General features: G+C 36.1%; 1 protein-coding gene across 6 annotated transcripts in view; it reads right to left on the bottom strand.

The window, feature by feature from the left end:
- Nucleotides 1–15303, bottom strand: part of NUP107 (nucleoporin 107) — a 45983-nt gene that overhangs the window by 1813 nt on the left and 28867 nt on the right. For all 6 annotated transcript variants that reach the window (XM_059186273.1, XM_059186274.1, XM_059186270.1 and 3 more), the window contains 12 exons: nt 14192–14251; nt 13373–13518; nt 13208–13256; nt 9354–9423; nt 8818–8936; nt 7616–7654; nt 7143–7293; nt 6697–6809; nt 5793–5895; nt 5155–5315; nt 4262–4387; nt 2321–2434 (listed from right to left, as the gene is read on the bottom strand). In XM_059186273.1, the coding sequence (XP_059042256.1) occupies nt 2321–2434; nt 4262–4387; nt 5155–5315; nt 5793–5895; nt 6697–6809; nt 7143–7293; nt 7616–7654; nt 8818–8936; nt 9354–9423; nt 13208–13256; nt 13373–13518; nt 14192–14251 (1251 nt within the window). The remainder of the gene's footprint in view (nt 1–2320; nt 2435–4261; nt 4388–5154; nt 5316–5792; nt 5896–6696; nt 6810–7142; nt 7294–7615; nt 7655–8817; nt 8937–9353; nt 9424–13207; nt 13257–13372; nt 13519–14191; nt 14252–15303) is intronic.

The raw sequence follows: 15303 nt of genomic DNA, 5'->3' as shown, positions 1-15303 counted from the left end.
TTTATTTATTTAACAGAGAGATCACAAGTAGGCAGAGAGTGAGGAAGGAAAGCAGGCTCCCCACTGAGCAGAGGGCCCGATGTGGGGCTCGATCCCAGTACCCTAGGATCATGACCCAAGCCGAAGGCAGAGGCTTTAATCCACTGAGCCACCCAGGCGCCCCCCTAATAAATTTTTTTAAAAAAGTGGATTTACCTTCTTAGAAGTCTGGAACTTTTTGTTGTTGTTTATGACAACTTATATTAATCAGTGTAAGTATCTTCATGGGACAGACTATGTTAAGCTGCTAAAGCATTTTTCAAAAGCAGATGTAAGTGGAGCAAAAAAATGTATGTGGTAATTCTACCAAGGAGTGATTTGTACTAATTTAGGCTGATCTAGGTCAGTTTTCCACACATAGGGAAAATTACTATCAATTGTTCAGTCTTGTTTTGAGATATAAATATATTAACAGTAAATATTAAAATGCATGCATGCGTTGTGTTTTCTTAACTTTGAAAGGGAAAGCACTTTTATTTTATTTCTCAAATAGGCACTCACTACCTTCAGAGGTGGATTTAAAACCAAAGGTCTTACTCATAATTCACATTAGTTGTTTCCACCCAGAGCCTGTTAAGAATGTGAGCACTTCCTCTGAGTCACTCCATTTGTACTCCAAGGGCGTCTTTCGCCCCCTTGCTAGGGAGGCAAAGCGGCCCTTGCTCCCAGACCTCTTATCACCTGAAAGTAGCATCAGGTCTATTAGTAATCTGATCTCACAGGATGGATTCTGGCCCCCTGCTTCTTCTAGGTCTTGTTGCTGGCCAAATATCAAAGGGGTGTTACTAGTAATCTGTTCTGCTAACTCAAATGGCTTCCCACACCAGCAGACTGAAGGCTACTAACTGTCCTGAATTATGCCTGATGGGCCCAGCAATTTGCCACAAGGAAAAGAAAATCAATTGCTCTCCACAACCTAAGCTGTTTTTGTCATTCGAATGAACAAAAGCTTTGAAAAATCCTGTAAATGTATAAAATTAAAACATTCTTTCCATTAGGGACATACAGTAGGGCCTTACATGTGAGAAAAATTCATTAACTGGTATGTGTTGCCCACAGGAGTTGAACTGCACTGACATTACAGGTATCTCTAATATGAAGACAGTGCGTTCACCCCAGTCATTTACTAAATGTACCAAACATTTTCTGAAAGCCTCTTATGTTCCAGGCATTAACTTAAGTGCCAAATTCAGAGAAATGAAGAAAACAATGTTGCTGCCTTCATCAAGTCTACATCTTAATGGAGGTAGACACACAACAAGCAAATAATATACATTATACATTATATGTAACTGCCACAAGGAAAACCAATGCAGGATAAGAAGAAAGTGATACAGGGTGGCTGGGGCTGGGGAATGGGGAGGGTCTCTAGAGAGAGAACATTGGGCATACTACTGAAGAAGGTAGGAAAGCCATCGGTATAGCTATCGGGGAAAGGGCATTCTAGGTTCTCTGTTCAAAATGCTGCACCAAATATTCAAGAATCCAGCATTTACACAGTTCCCCTTTAACAGATCATGAAGTCTGCAGAGGCAAAGCTGATTACTCAAGGTTTCTGTTAAACCACAGGATCAGGCCTCTGTATTTTTTCACTAACATGATAGTTACCTTCAGTATCCTTCCTTTCCCCTCTACTCACTCAGCTTCGACATCATTTTTTAGGAATCAAATACTATACCTTTCAAGTACCCCGTCTAGACCTCTTCCAGGTAAAACCAACGTTTTCTTTTCCTGAACTCACAAAATACTTAATCTGTGCTTTTCTTATGGCATTAGGTACTTTTGTAACTAGTCTCAACCCAGGATATACATTTAAGCTCTCCAGCAGATTAAAAAAAAACCAAAAACCAATAAATCCAGGCCTATCACAGACCAATTAAATCAGAATCTCTGACAGTGGAGCCCAGCATTTAAAAAAAGCTGCCTGCCCCCACCAAGGTCATTTAAATGGATAGCTCAGAGGTGAGGGTCATGGCTACTAGACTTATCTTTGTATCCTTAAATTGAATTGAATGCAAATACAATTAAATTTTTAGATCCAGAATTTTAAAAAGTTACATTTTAGTATCTTGAATGAATACATTAAATCTGAAGAAATAAGTTTACTCAATAGTCCAAGATTTCTATTCCCTAGTTATTATTTTCAGTCTAGGTTTAAATTAAGGGATGTTCAGTTACAAGAACAAAGGATATATAAGATCCATAGGTGCTTCTACTTAGAGAAAGAACCTTTGAAAATAGACTTTTACTTTTTTATCTATATACAATGTACAGAGCTTACCTCTCTAACATCTACCATCCACCCTCCATCAACAAACAACAAGACATTGTACATTTTCTCCTTCACATCAGCAGTCAGGGCATCCAAATGTCCTTTCCAAATAACATAATCCATCTGCAAAACAAACACAAGACATTAACAGACTAAAACCAATAAATAATGTATTTGTAAAAGTACATACAGGAATATTTACATGGAACATCATTCTAAAGAGTTCACTTTATTGAGAAGCATGCAACTCTTGATTTCTGGGTCATGAGTTTAAGCCCCACATGAGTACAGAGATTACTTAAATAAATACATAAAACTTAAAAAAAATAAAGTTAACTTTAGTCAGCCAAATACAAAAATAATCAACAGACTGCAGTGAAATAAAACACTAAAATGTTAACTTCATAAATGAACATTAATGTCACCTGAGGGTAATTTTCATGTTTGGTTAATAAGCTGCAGAAAACTAACAGGTGTCTTTTTTTCAAATAGCATTAACAGAAAGATCACCTGTTACAGTAAGAATAGAACTGCTGAAGAAATTACCTCTTTAAATATGACCTGATCAACTCACAGTTATATGGTCAATTAATCTTCAACAAGCAGGAAAGATAGTCCAATGGCAAAAGACAGTTTCTTTAACAAATGATGTTCGGAAAATTGGATAGCCACATGCAAAAGAATGTAACTGGACCACTTCCTTACACCAAACACAAAAAACAAATTCAAAATGAATTAAAGACCTAAATGGGAAACCTGAAACCATAAAAATCCTAAACAGAGCAGCATCAGGGTGGCTCAACTTGTAGGCACCCAATTCTTGGTCTCAGCTCAGGTCATGATCTCATGGGTCGTGGGATAAAGCCCTGCAAAGCAAAAGGCTCTGCACTCAGTGGGGAGTCTGCTCAAGATTTTCTCCTTCTACCCCTCCCACTTGTACTCACTCTCACTCTCGCTCTCTCTCTCAAATAAAATAAATAAATCTTAAAAAAAAAAAAAAAAAAAAACCTAGAAGAGAGTACAGTAAAGATCTCTAAAATTGACCATAGCAACACTTTTCTAGATATATCTCCTGAAGCAAGGGAAACAAAAGCAAAAACAAACTATTGGGACTATAGCAAAATAAAAACCTGCACAACAAAGGAAATAATCAACAAAACTAAAGGGTAACCCACTAATGGAAAAAGATATTTGCAAATAACATATCCAATGAAGGCTAGTATCCAAAATATATAAAGAATTTCTGCAACTCAACACCAAAAAAATGAAATAAACCAGTTAAAAAATATTCAGAAGACCTGAAAAGACATTTTTCCAAAGAAGACATAACAGATGGCCAACAGACACAAGAAAGATGCTCAACATCACTCATGATCAGGGAAATGCAAATCAAAACCACAATGAGGTATCACCTCACACCTGTCAGAATGGCTAAAATCAAAAACACAAGAAACAACAAATATTGGTGATGATATAGAGAGAAAGGAACCCTTGTGCACTGTTGGTGGGAATGCAAACTGGTACAGACACTGTGGAAAACAGTATGGAGGTTCCTCAAAAAGTTGAAAATAGAACTACCCTATGACCAGCAATTGGCACTACTGGGAGTTTACCTAAAATATAAAAACACTAATTCAAAGGGATACACGCACCCCTATGTTTACTGCATTCTTTACAACAGCAAAGTTATGGAAGCAGTCCAAGTGTCTGTCCAGATATGAGGGGAGGTGGTTGGGGGATGGGTGAAATAGGTAATGGGGATTAAGGAGTGCACTTGTGATGAGCACTAGGGGATGTATGGATGTGTTGAATCACTATTTTGGACACCTGAAACTAATAGAACACTGTAAGTTAACATACTGGAATCAAAATTAGAAAAAGAAATCTGAAAAAAAATGTGATCTGTATTTTTAAAGTGCAATAGATAGGTCTTATATAAATTCAACTTACTTCATATTTCTTTTCTTTGTGTTCATGAGCCACTCTCTCAGTAAAAGTTGCTTGAGGTATCAAAGTAGGTTTCTGTGGAGCTGAATTCATATGCTTAAACCACTCGTTAAAGGTTTCATTGGCTTCCTAAGATGTAAAATAAAATATAAAAAATACGAAACAAACACAAGTTTTCCGTATGTTCTACAGAGCTTTTAAAATCTGGTTCTTAGAAGTAATTTTGCAACATCAAGAAACAGAACTGTTCAACATTTATTTTTTGCACCCAAAAAAACCACTGTGAATAAATATTTTGTCAAATGGTGAACACCAGCAAGGTACATGTATATTGTGTTTTCTGGCACCTAGTCCTATCTCAAGCACTCCAGTCATATACGTATCTTGACACTTACCACTTTGTGATGTTTACTTGTCTGTCTTCTTCACTAGCCCATTAGCTTCTACAGGGCAAGGACAGACTGCTATCCACAGATGTCCCCTAGAACCTAGCCTGATGTAATCACTTCATTTTTTGTTGAAAGCATCTTAAATGAGTATGTTGTTATTTTAGGTATAACAAATTTAATTGTTTCGCCTTTGTCGGTTATTGACCCCTTACCCCCAAAGAAACACTAAAGTTGATACAAGCATTCAAAGAATTGCAAGGACACTAAGTTTTAGACATCACCCACTCTATGAAGTGAAGTTCTTGGTCGGTTAGCATGAATTAGAACCTTATGCTGATGAAGGCCGGATCATGATCTCAATGCTCCTGTGGATCAATCAGTACCACAGTCACAAGAGAGAGAAGATAAAAAGTCAGTCACCACTATTGGATGAACAGTTCAAAGTCTGAGAGTGAATCAGAAAAATCATGAAGGTAGACACATTTGTGATTTTCTTTATAGGCTCACCAAATAAGCTCTAATGCACAAATGTTCTCTGATAGCATTATCATCTTCGGCAGGAAGTGGACTTTCCATTCCTTGTTCCTCCCACTGATTATAGATTTCCGCTATAGAATCCTGAGGAATTTTCACAAATACTTCTTTTGCAGCTTCATGCTTTTTTGATGCTGTGAAAAAGAGGCACAATTTTTCAATATATGTGAATTGCTGTATGGTGGTTTCTAAAGGAGTCAAATTAATTGGTTTGCAACCTTTACAGTCAGCTGTAAGCATCTTGAGTCCCAAAGTAGTTTTATTAAAGGTATGGGTGATTCTTTGTACTTAATAGCCAGGCTTTTTCCTTATTTCAGTGGGTCAAGTCACAAAAGGATTCATTTAATGCAGTTGCTTCTACCAACTTTTGTGTCTTAAGGCAATTACATTTTTCAAAGCCTTGAGATTATAATAAACACTGATTAGGACAATGATAATGTTAATTTTGTTTCATTATACTAGACCTGATATATAAGAATGGCTGTTTTGTCACCTGCCCCCCTCCACCGGAAGGATTAGAAAAACAAAGAAAAACCCACAACAAAACAAAAATTTAAGAATATATAAGTTTGAACAAAAGCCTGAGAAAAGAATATTAAAATAAAGCATACCCAAGAATTTTCTCATTATCGCATTGCCTTGTTTAAGTGCTTCCGCCCTCTGTGCTGGGTCAAATACCAACCAGTCAATTACGTCAATTTTTAAACGGTCCTCCTATTCATTTATTTGAAAAAAAAGAAACATTGATTGTACCTTTTTCTAATATATTCTAGTTAGTAGAATTAACTTACATCTAGTAAACATGATCATCCCTCAAGCTATATGAAATTATGAAAGAATCTAGCTTTCCTTAGTTTCTTCTCACACTTAGTAACTCAAATTACAAAAAAGGGATGCCTAGGTGGCTCAGTCAGTTAAGCGTCTGCCTTTGGCTCAGGTCATGATCCCAGGGTTCTAAGATCGAGTCCCACATTGGGCTCCTTGCTCAGTGGGGAGCCTGCTGCTCCCCTTGCTTGTAAGTTTGCTCTCTCTCTTCCTCTGACAAATAAATAAATAAATAAATAAATACATAAAATCTAAAAAAAAAAAAAAAAAAAATCCTGAAAAAATTACAAAAAACTTCTTGGAGTATGAGTCTGAAATTAAGTATTCTATGTCCCACCAACTTAACCAGGTGATTCCTTAGCGGCTACTCTAAAATGGTTTTTTGTTTTTGTTTTTTTTTTTCCTGAAAATAGGGTAAGTAAACTACTTAAAGAGTTAGAGATTGATCAAGTGTCTAGAATAATCCAATAATCCAATAAAGCTTCCTTTAACACAATACTACTGCAAGTAACTTAAATCCCTTACATAAGACCTTAAGTCTGCTGCCAATTTTAAAATTTAAAAGGTTTTGGCTGACAAAGAAAAATTCTTAAAGAAAGGAGGCAGAGTATGTTAAGGAGGAAGTTCACCAAAGAGCCACCAAAGAGGGATTAGGAATTACACATACAACTCCCCTGCCCCTTATGTTACCTCAGTAGTGCTGGTATCTAGGGCTGGGGCCACGTCATGATGACTGAATTCACCATTATCTTTCTTTCGGATATTCTCGACTACAGTCTTTGTTATAGCTGCAATATCCAAATCTAAGGAATTTTTTTAAGAGACAAAAACCAGAATTAATCATTTACACTAATATTCTCTAAACAGTCACAATGATTTGGTAAACTGGAATTAAAATTCTATAAAAATATGTGTACAATATGAAAGACATTATAAAATTGTAAAAGAAAATGCCATAACAGGGATATTCTACATGGGTTACAGTATAAGTTATTTTATTCCTAAAACAGAATTTCATCAAAAATTTCATTCTTTTTCTCTCAAGAGAAGATTTAAAACTATAAAGATAAGTGTTACTAATGCCAAAATGATAACTTGCCTGTGAAACCCAACAAAAAGTTCTCAACCATTTTTACCTGCTTCTTTAGCCAGTTCCAGGCAATGGTGGCGCTGCTCAAATTCTGTAACACCTTCCAAAAATAATGCATACTGGGCTACAGCTAGGTCTTGAGGTAAATGACAGGTATAAAATGCTATAAGATTTGTATGCTTCTCATTTATTAAAAGCTAAAAAAACAGAAAAAGATCAAAATATGTCAATAATAACAACAGGTTCTGGGATCAGCAGTGTTTTTTTTAAAAAATTCACTTCAAAATTTCAAACATTAATGAGAGATTCATATAGATGTGGATTTGTTCTACTGAACAGAATGATTTTAAATTCTAAATAAAATATACTTAAGATAATTAAAAGATCTCTTACAGATTCTGATGACTTCCCCACCACTGAGCATTAAAACATCACCATTCTGATTTTTGTTTCCACCAAAAAAAAAAAAAACACACACAAACAAAAAAAACAATCAAATTGTGGATTCTTAAAGTTTACCTGTATGTAGGTCTTTAAAATTTCAATGGCAACTTCTTCCTTTATAGAAAAAAGGATATAATTAAATTATAAACAAAACTGCTTATATGTACCAGCAAGGTATCTAATAAAAATTCTACTAAGTGATTGAATGATTTTAATATTTACCATGGAGCAATGACTACATGCGAGGCTAAGTGCTTAGCAAAGTTTATATGCTGCCCAAATGAACCTTCCATAACTCTTTGTGAGTAGTTACTATCATTGTTCACAATTTACAGAGGAAGAAACTAAGAGTTTCTAAACTAAAAAAACTACAGAGGTTTTTATTTTACCCAGAATTACATACTAGAAGCTGCTGAGTAAGGATGCAAACCCAGGATTCTACTCCAAAGTCCAAACTTTCAACTACTGTTTATCATTCTGCCTCCTATAGGTACTAAATGTTACCATCATTTAGGAAAAAGAAACAAAAAGAAAAAAGAAAACAAAGGTTTGAAACCTCACATAGAAAAAGTAGTCTTGTTCAGTTAGCTTGGTGGGTTGATTTAGAACTGGGTACTGATGAGGATAAAGTTATGAATTTATCAAAAACCACAAAAGGCACCTGGGTTGCTCACTCTGGATGAGCATCTGACTTCAGAGCCTGTCATAATCTCAAAGTGCTGGGATCCAGCCCCACACTGAGCTCCCTGCTCAGTGGTGAGTTGGCTTGTCTATCTGTCCCTCCCTCAGCACATTCACGTGTGTTAATAAAATCGTTTTAAAAAATTACTTAACACACACACACACAAACCCCCACTGGTATTCTGCATCCATAGACTAGAGCCCTAAAGGGTCATCCACAGTGAGTTATCACTGAGTGACCATACAAGACTGTCTAGAAGACTTCTATGCCAGGGCGCTTGGGTGGCTCAGTCGATTGAGGGTCTGCCTTCAGGTCAGGGTCATTATTTTGGGGTTCTGGGATTCATATCTGGGGTTCATGTCAGGCTCCCTCCTCATTCCACTCCCCTGGCCCCTCCCCGCATGTCTCTCTCTCTCTCTCAGATAAATAAAATCTTAAAAAAAAAAAGACTTCTGCACCCTTACCACCATTTCTAGGGAAAAAAACCCCAAAAACCAAAAAACAAAACACCCCACAAAAAAGTAGCATGTTTTCCTGATGAGAGGCATACAGCATCACCCTTGCAAAGGACAGTCAATTGTTCTTTTTTATTTACTTTGATCTGTAGTCCCAGAGTGTGGAAAAACAAAACGAGGTGAGTCATGAAGCGGAGAAGGTGTCCAGGTAGATTGTTTCTGCTTTTGGAAAGCCATTTGTTAAATTCATTCATCAAACCTACAAGACATCAAAGCAAAAATTCAGTAATAGGAATAAAGACCAAAAGAATAGAAATAAACATTACTCAGGATATTTACTGTATTCCTATAGTACTATGAAATCACTACCTCATTGTTAAATACCCCCATATAAAACAGACCCAGGATTAAATTCAAGCTCTATTATCTTACAATTAATAGCTGCATTCAAATAGGCTGATATAAAGATTAAAAGATGCGGTGAGTCCTGTACTGTTTTGATAACTTTTTAATGGGCTCCCTGCTCAGCAGGGGTCTGCTTCTCCCGCTGACCTCTCTCCTCTCATGCTCTCTTTCTCCCTCTCTCTCAAATAAATAAATAAATAAAATCTTAAAAAGAAAGAAAGAAAAGAAACAAAGAACTCATAGAAAGCAAAACAAAAGTATAGTATCTTACCATCAATGTCTCCCAGGATAAGGAACTTTTGAACTATATGATAATGTTCTTGATTCTCTTCCAAAACTCTCTGAAAAAATTTTTACATTTTCCATAAATCTCCCAGTGATCATTCTTTAGTATGTATTCATTAGTAAGCCAAAGGTCAACTTTTGAAACAAGAAAAGTTGCACATGAGGGGTCTTAGGAGATGAAAACAAATTTGAGAAAGTAATGTCTTTGGAATATACTCAAGCTGAACAATCGTTGAAAGCAGAGAATTGTGTGAAAACAATTTAATCTCTGAATATTATTACTTTCATTTTTTATATTTTATTATTGTTCTTCTGGCACTCCATGGTGAGCCAGAAAGGAAGGGCACACGTAACCTAAGCAAAACAAACTATAAGATTTCTCCAAAAACGAAGAGCAGTTGTTGAAAGCATTCCTTTGTATTCTCTTCTGCAAAGGGCACCATGCATAACAGAAGCCACCAAAATAGTGATTAGACAGTAGAAAAAACTATAAGTGACCTTCTGTTGCACTGTTTGGAAGCAAATAGTTTATTTCTTTTTTGCCAAACACGTTTTAATTTTTTATTTCATTATCTAACTTTTCTTGCAGCATTCATTCTTGGTTACGTTCAAATCTTTGCTCTATCTGAAACTGACTTTAAAATGTGGCATGAGGTAGGGATTTAGCTGTTTTCCTCCAGACAGAAAGTCAATCATGCCCATATCATGTATGTAAATAAATCCCTCTTCCTTTGAAATGAAAAATCACCTCTGTCATCTATAAGTGCTAATACATATTTGGATCTAATAACAATGTCTGTGTTTCACTGATCTATTTATTCATTCCCGTGTTAAGTGCATATTGTTTTGTTGTATAATTATTTTGTTTTATTATTAAGTAAGGCAACTAGTGCATATTATTCTTTTTCAAGTTTTCTTGCCATCTTGCCATTCTCATTTATTCTTCTTTTTGTAAAATTCTGTTTAGAAATAATCCTCCAGGGGCACCTGGGTGGCTCAGTGGGTTAAACCCTCTGCTTTCAGCTCAGGTCATGATCTCAGGGTCCTGGGATCGAGCCCCACATAAGGATCCCTGCTCAGCGGGGAGCCTGCTTCCACCTCTCTCTCTCTGCCTGCCTCTCTGCCTACTTGTGATCTCTGCCTGTCAAATAAATAAATAAAAATCTTAAAAAAAAAAAAAAAAAGAAAGAAAGAAAAGAAATAATCCCCCAAAGATTAAGTTTCTATGTTAATTTTGGAATGGCTTACATCAAATCCTCTCATCCAGGAACATGGTACATCTATTTATACTCATGTCTTCCAATAAGATTCAACAGTTTCTTTTTGAAAGTCCTCAAACCCTTAGTTAATTTTATTCCTATGTATATTATGGCTTTGGTCAATAATTTAATGGGACTTTTTTTGGGGGGAGCACCAAATCCTTTTCTAATTAGTTGTGAAAAATACAGACAGGCTATGATTTTGGGGGGTAACTTTGTATTGAATTTAGGTACTTAAAAATTCTCATTCTGGGCGCCTGGGTGGCTCAGTGGGTTAAGCCGCTGCCTTCGGCTCAGGTCATGATCTCAGCGTCCTGGGATCGAGTCCCGCATCAGGCTCTCTGCTCAGCAGGGAGCCTGCTTCCTCCTCTCTCTCTCTGCCTGCCTCTCTGCCTACTTGTAATCTCTCTCTGTCAAATAAATAAATAAAATCTTTAAATTAAAAAAAAAAAAATTCTCATTCTTCTATGAATCCTAGTAACTGAGTTTCTAGTAAATTGAGTTTCTAGATTTATACTTTCATCATATGTAAATATTCCCCTCTTTCTAATACATATATCTAATTCCTAATTCTAATATGTAAATATAATTCCTAATTCTAATATGTATATCTATTCCTTTACTTGTTTTATTTTTAATTAGCTGGAATCTCCACAAAATAACAGACTGGTAAGAAATACTTGACAGAAGAAGTATTAATTTCTTTAATATACAGTTATACATAGTAAAAAGGAAAAGATAAAACTCAACAGAAAAACAGGTAAAAGATGTGAATAGGAAATTCACACATGGTCAATAAACACAGGAAAACTTGCTCAGCCTTATGAATAGACAGGGAAGTAAGAGCAGAACAGCAAGTTCCTATTTCCCACCTAATCTGATACATTAGCAAAAAATTCAAAGTGTGACATCTGGGACTGGTGAGAATGCAGGCAGATGGCTGCATTAATAAATTACTTATGGGAGTATGAATTAAATGCTACAACCAGGTAATTAATAATATATATCTACTCTTTATTTCAGCAACCCTGCTTTTAGGACACTTACCCTAAAATAGGACTAGTAGATAAGCATATATGTATATAACAATGTTCACTGCACTGCTAGAAACAACCTAAATACATCAAAAGAGAAATGATTAAAAAGAATAGGTCAGGTTACCCTAACTCTGTATCCCCTAACTTGGAGAAAGTATCATTAAAAGAAAAAAAAAACCAAAAAACAAAAAACAAACAGTTGGGGTGTCTGGGTGGCTCAGTTAAGTATCTGACTCCTGATTTCAGCTCAGGTCACGATCTCAAGGTTATGAAACTGAGCCCTGTGTCTGGCTCCATGCTTGGGCTCTGCGCTGGGCATGGAACCTACTTAAGATTCTCTTTCCCGGGGCACCTGGGTGGCTTAGTGGGTTAAGGCTCTGCCTTCGGCTCAGGTCATGATCTAAGGGTCCTGGGATCGAGCCCCACATCGGGCTCTCTGCTCGGCGGGGAGTCTCCTTTCCCCTCTCACTTTGCCTGCCTCTCTGACTACTTGTGATCTCTCTGTCAAATAAATAAATAAAATCTTAAAAAAAAAAAAAAAGATTCTCCTTCTCCCTCTGCCCCTACCCCTCCATGAAATCTCGCTCTCAAAAAGTTAATAAAGAGGGACGCCTGGGTGGCTCAGTGGGTTAAGCCGCTGCCTTCGGCTCGGGTCATGATCTCAGGGTCCTGGGATCGAGTCCCGCATCGGGCTCTCTGCTCAGCCAGGAGCCTGCTTCCCTCTCTCTCTGCCTGCCTCTCCGACTACTTGTGATTTCTCTCTGTCAAATAAATAAATAAAATCTTTAAAAAAAAAAAAAAGTTAATAAAGACAAAACACTCCTCCCAAGTTGGAGAGTAATGCAAGTAATATGATGCAAAAAAAAAAAAAAAACAACAAGAAAAATCAAAATCATATCTCAGAATTAACTACATTATTTACACATATTTGTAAGATTATGGAGAAGGAGAAAGATATAGAAGACTATATAGCTATATATTTTATCATCTCTGGGGAATGAGAATAACCATAAAATGGTTGGGAGGAAGTTACTTTATAGCTTTTATACTATATAGATTTTATTTATATCTTTGGATTATTTTGCTACATACTTCAGTTATTTAAAATTATTTATGAGAATATTACCTAAAAATATTAGATTATTTTAAGATCTAGGAAACGTCTTGTTCATTTTCCATTAACATTTTCCTTTTTCAAAAAGAGAGAAATTAGGGACGCCTGGGTGGCTCAGTGGGTTAAAGCCTCTGCCTTCAGCTCAGGCCATAGTCCCAGGGTCCTGGGATCAAGCCCCACTTCAGGCTCTCTGCTCAGCAAGGGAGCTTCCTCTTCTCTCTCTGCTGGCCTCTCTGCTTACCTGTGATCTCTGTCTGTCAAATAAATAAATAAAATCTTAAAAAAAAATGTCTCTCATTTAGATAAGAGATAAGGAAAAGGAGAAAATATAACAGTTTCAGGTTATTTTTTTGCTTTTCAGATACATGGCACAACAGCATAACATTGTTTCCTATTCTAGTTATCCTAAAATGTTCTTACTAATATTTACCTTTTTATCAGTAGCTTGAAGTTCTTCAAATACCTTTTCTAAGGTCCAACTTTAAAAAGAAAATAGGAAAGGATAAAACAATATTAGTAATATGAATAAGGGCTACAAAATAAAACTTTACAGAGCATACTGCAAATCACCAAGACAAAAAACAAAAGAACTCACTTTGCTTCCAAATACTCCCTAGGGAGTTCTTCAGTTTCATCCAGATTCACTACCGATGTCCGGATCTCCTGTTCTACCAAACTGTCCACCATCACCCGAAAGTAGGCCCACACTGTATCTTCCCAGGTGTCACAGACGGGAAGCAGCTTTTTTCCCCATACCAAACCAGAAACACATATATAGTCAACAAGGGGTGGGGAGAGCAGTGACTTCCATTGATATGGACTATAAAGTCATTTTAATGACATAAAACATAGTGGATTGTAATATACATACCAAACAGCCCATTACCCAACTCATACCAATCTTTTAAAAAGTTTTAACTATTAAGATTTTTTCCATACTCAGTTCACAATGGCATCAATTTTCCATGTTGGATGTAAGATGATGTTTCAACTAGTTATTACAACACACACAAATAGCTATAAAATGCAGGGGGTGGTAGCGTTTGTAAGAAACACACATACACAAACATAGAACAATCCCAACAGTCACTATGCCTCAGTGGTACACTTCTGTATAAACCGAGGGGCACTATAAGTCATCAATAAATGTGTTTTGTAAAAAAATATACATATATATTGGAATTAAATTTATAATTCTTAGAAATTAAAGTCTGGTTCCATTTATTAAAACATCATTTGGTGTATGGCATACATGAAATTAAGCAACTCAAGTCACTATTCTATTTCATGATTTTGCTGTCACTGCTACTCTTAGAAAGTAGCTTAAGCTTATAAAATTTATTATATATGAATATTAGACGATGTATCTGATTTTGATCTACAGGGGAAAAATGAATTAAAGTAGATTACATACCTGCTTGAGATTTCCACTTAAAGCTGCATAAATTGCCCTCTCGTATCTATTAAAAAGCTCCTGAAATACAAGGAGTATAAATGTGAAATACTGTTTTTCTAAGGATGTACATTTTTTCATAATCTGGAATTTTATAAGTCTTCTAAATGGCCTTATTTATTCACTTGATAGTTTCTAAACTTTAGTTAAAGATCTAGTGGGGCAGTAAGGACTCCTTTGGGGCGCCAGGGTGGCTCAGTTGGTTGAGTGACTGCCTTCAGCTCAGGTTATGATCCTGGAGATTGAGTCCTGCATTAGCTTCCTGCTCAGCATGGGGTTTGCTTCTCCCTCTGATCTTCCCCCTCTTATGTTCGCTCACTCTCTCTCTCAAATAAATAAATAAAATCTTAGATTAAAAAAAAAAAAAGAGGACTCCTTGGTTTGCTGATGTAGGCAGTGCTGAAATCTTCAGGAAAAATCAATCATCTCAATTTCAAATATAGGATGAAAGATCATAGTTAAATTTATCATAGTTAAATTTTATTCCAGATAGATCTGGAGTAGCTGTTTTCCTCTAGGAAGCTCCTAAATGCCTAATACTACTTGATACTTACAGAACATCAAAACAAGGCACCTGGGACCTGTCTTTTATCAGTCTGCATTTAATTCCTAAGCAGGACTAATTATGTTTATCAAATTAGTTCATTTTACTATCAGATTCTATTGATGGCACTTCCTGTTTTCTTATCATCTAAATAAGACTTCAAAGACTTTCACTGTTTACCTGAATCCTCTTCTGCCTTTGTTTCCAATCACCCTTTTGACCACTCTTGTTCCTTCCTTTCCACTATCAATATTATCCTAGGACAGGCCCTTAATACTTAGTGTCTAAATAATTCCAACAGGCTCCTAACTAGTTTCTCAGACTTTGGTCCATTCAATTTTTAAGCCTATTTTTTTTTTCACTATCATGTTAATCTTATTAAAGCACTGTTACCATGTGCTCTCAAAGTTTTGATGGTTCACTACTATCAATGATATATACTCCTTTAGAGAAACACTTGAGGACCACCAATGCCTGTTCTTTTTTCTTTAAAGATTTTATTTATTTGATAGAGATCACAAGTAGGCAG

Source organism: Mustela lutreola, chromosome 8 (genome assembly GCF_030435805.1).
Source record: "Mustela lutreola isolate mMusLut2 chromosome 8, mMusLut2.pri, whole genome shotgun sequence".
Classification (NCBI taxonomy): Eukaryota; Metazoa; Chordata; class Mammalia; order Carnivora; family Mustelidae; genus Mustela; species Mustela lutreola.
Note: the sequence above shows the minus strand (reverse complement) of the source record. Positions and strands in the feature narration are given on the sequence as shown.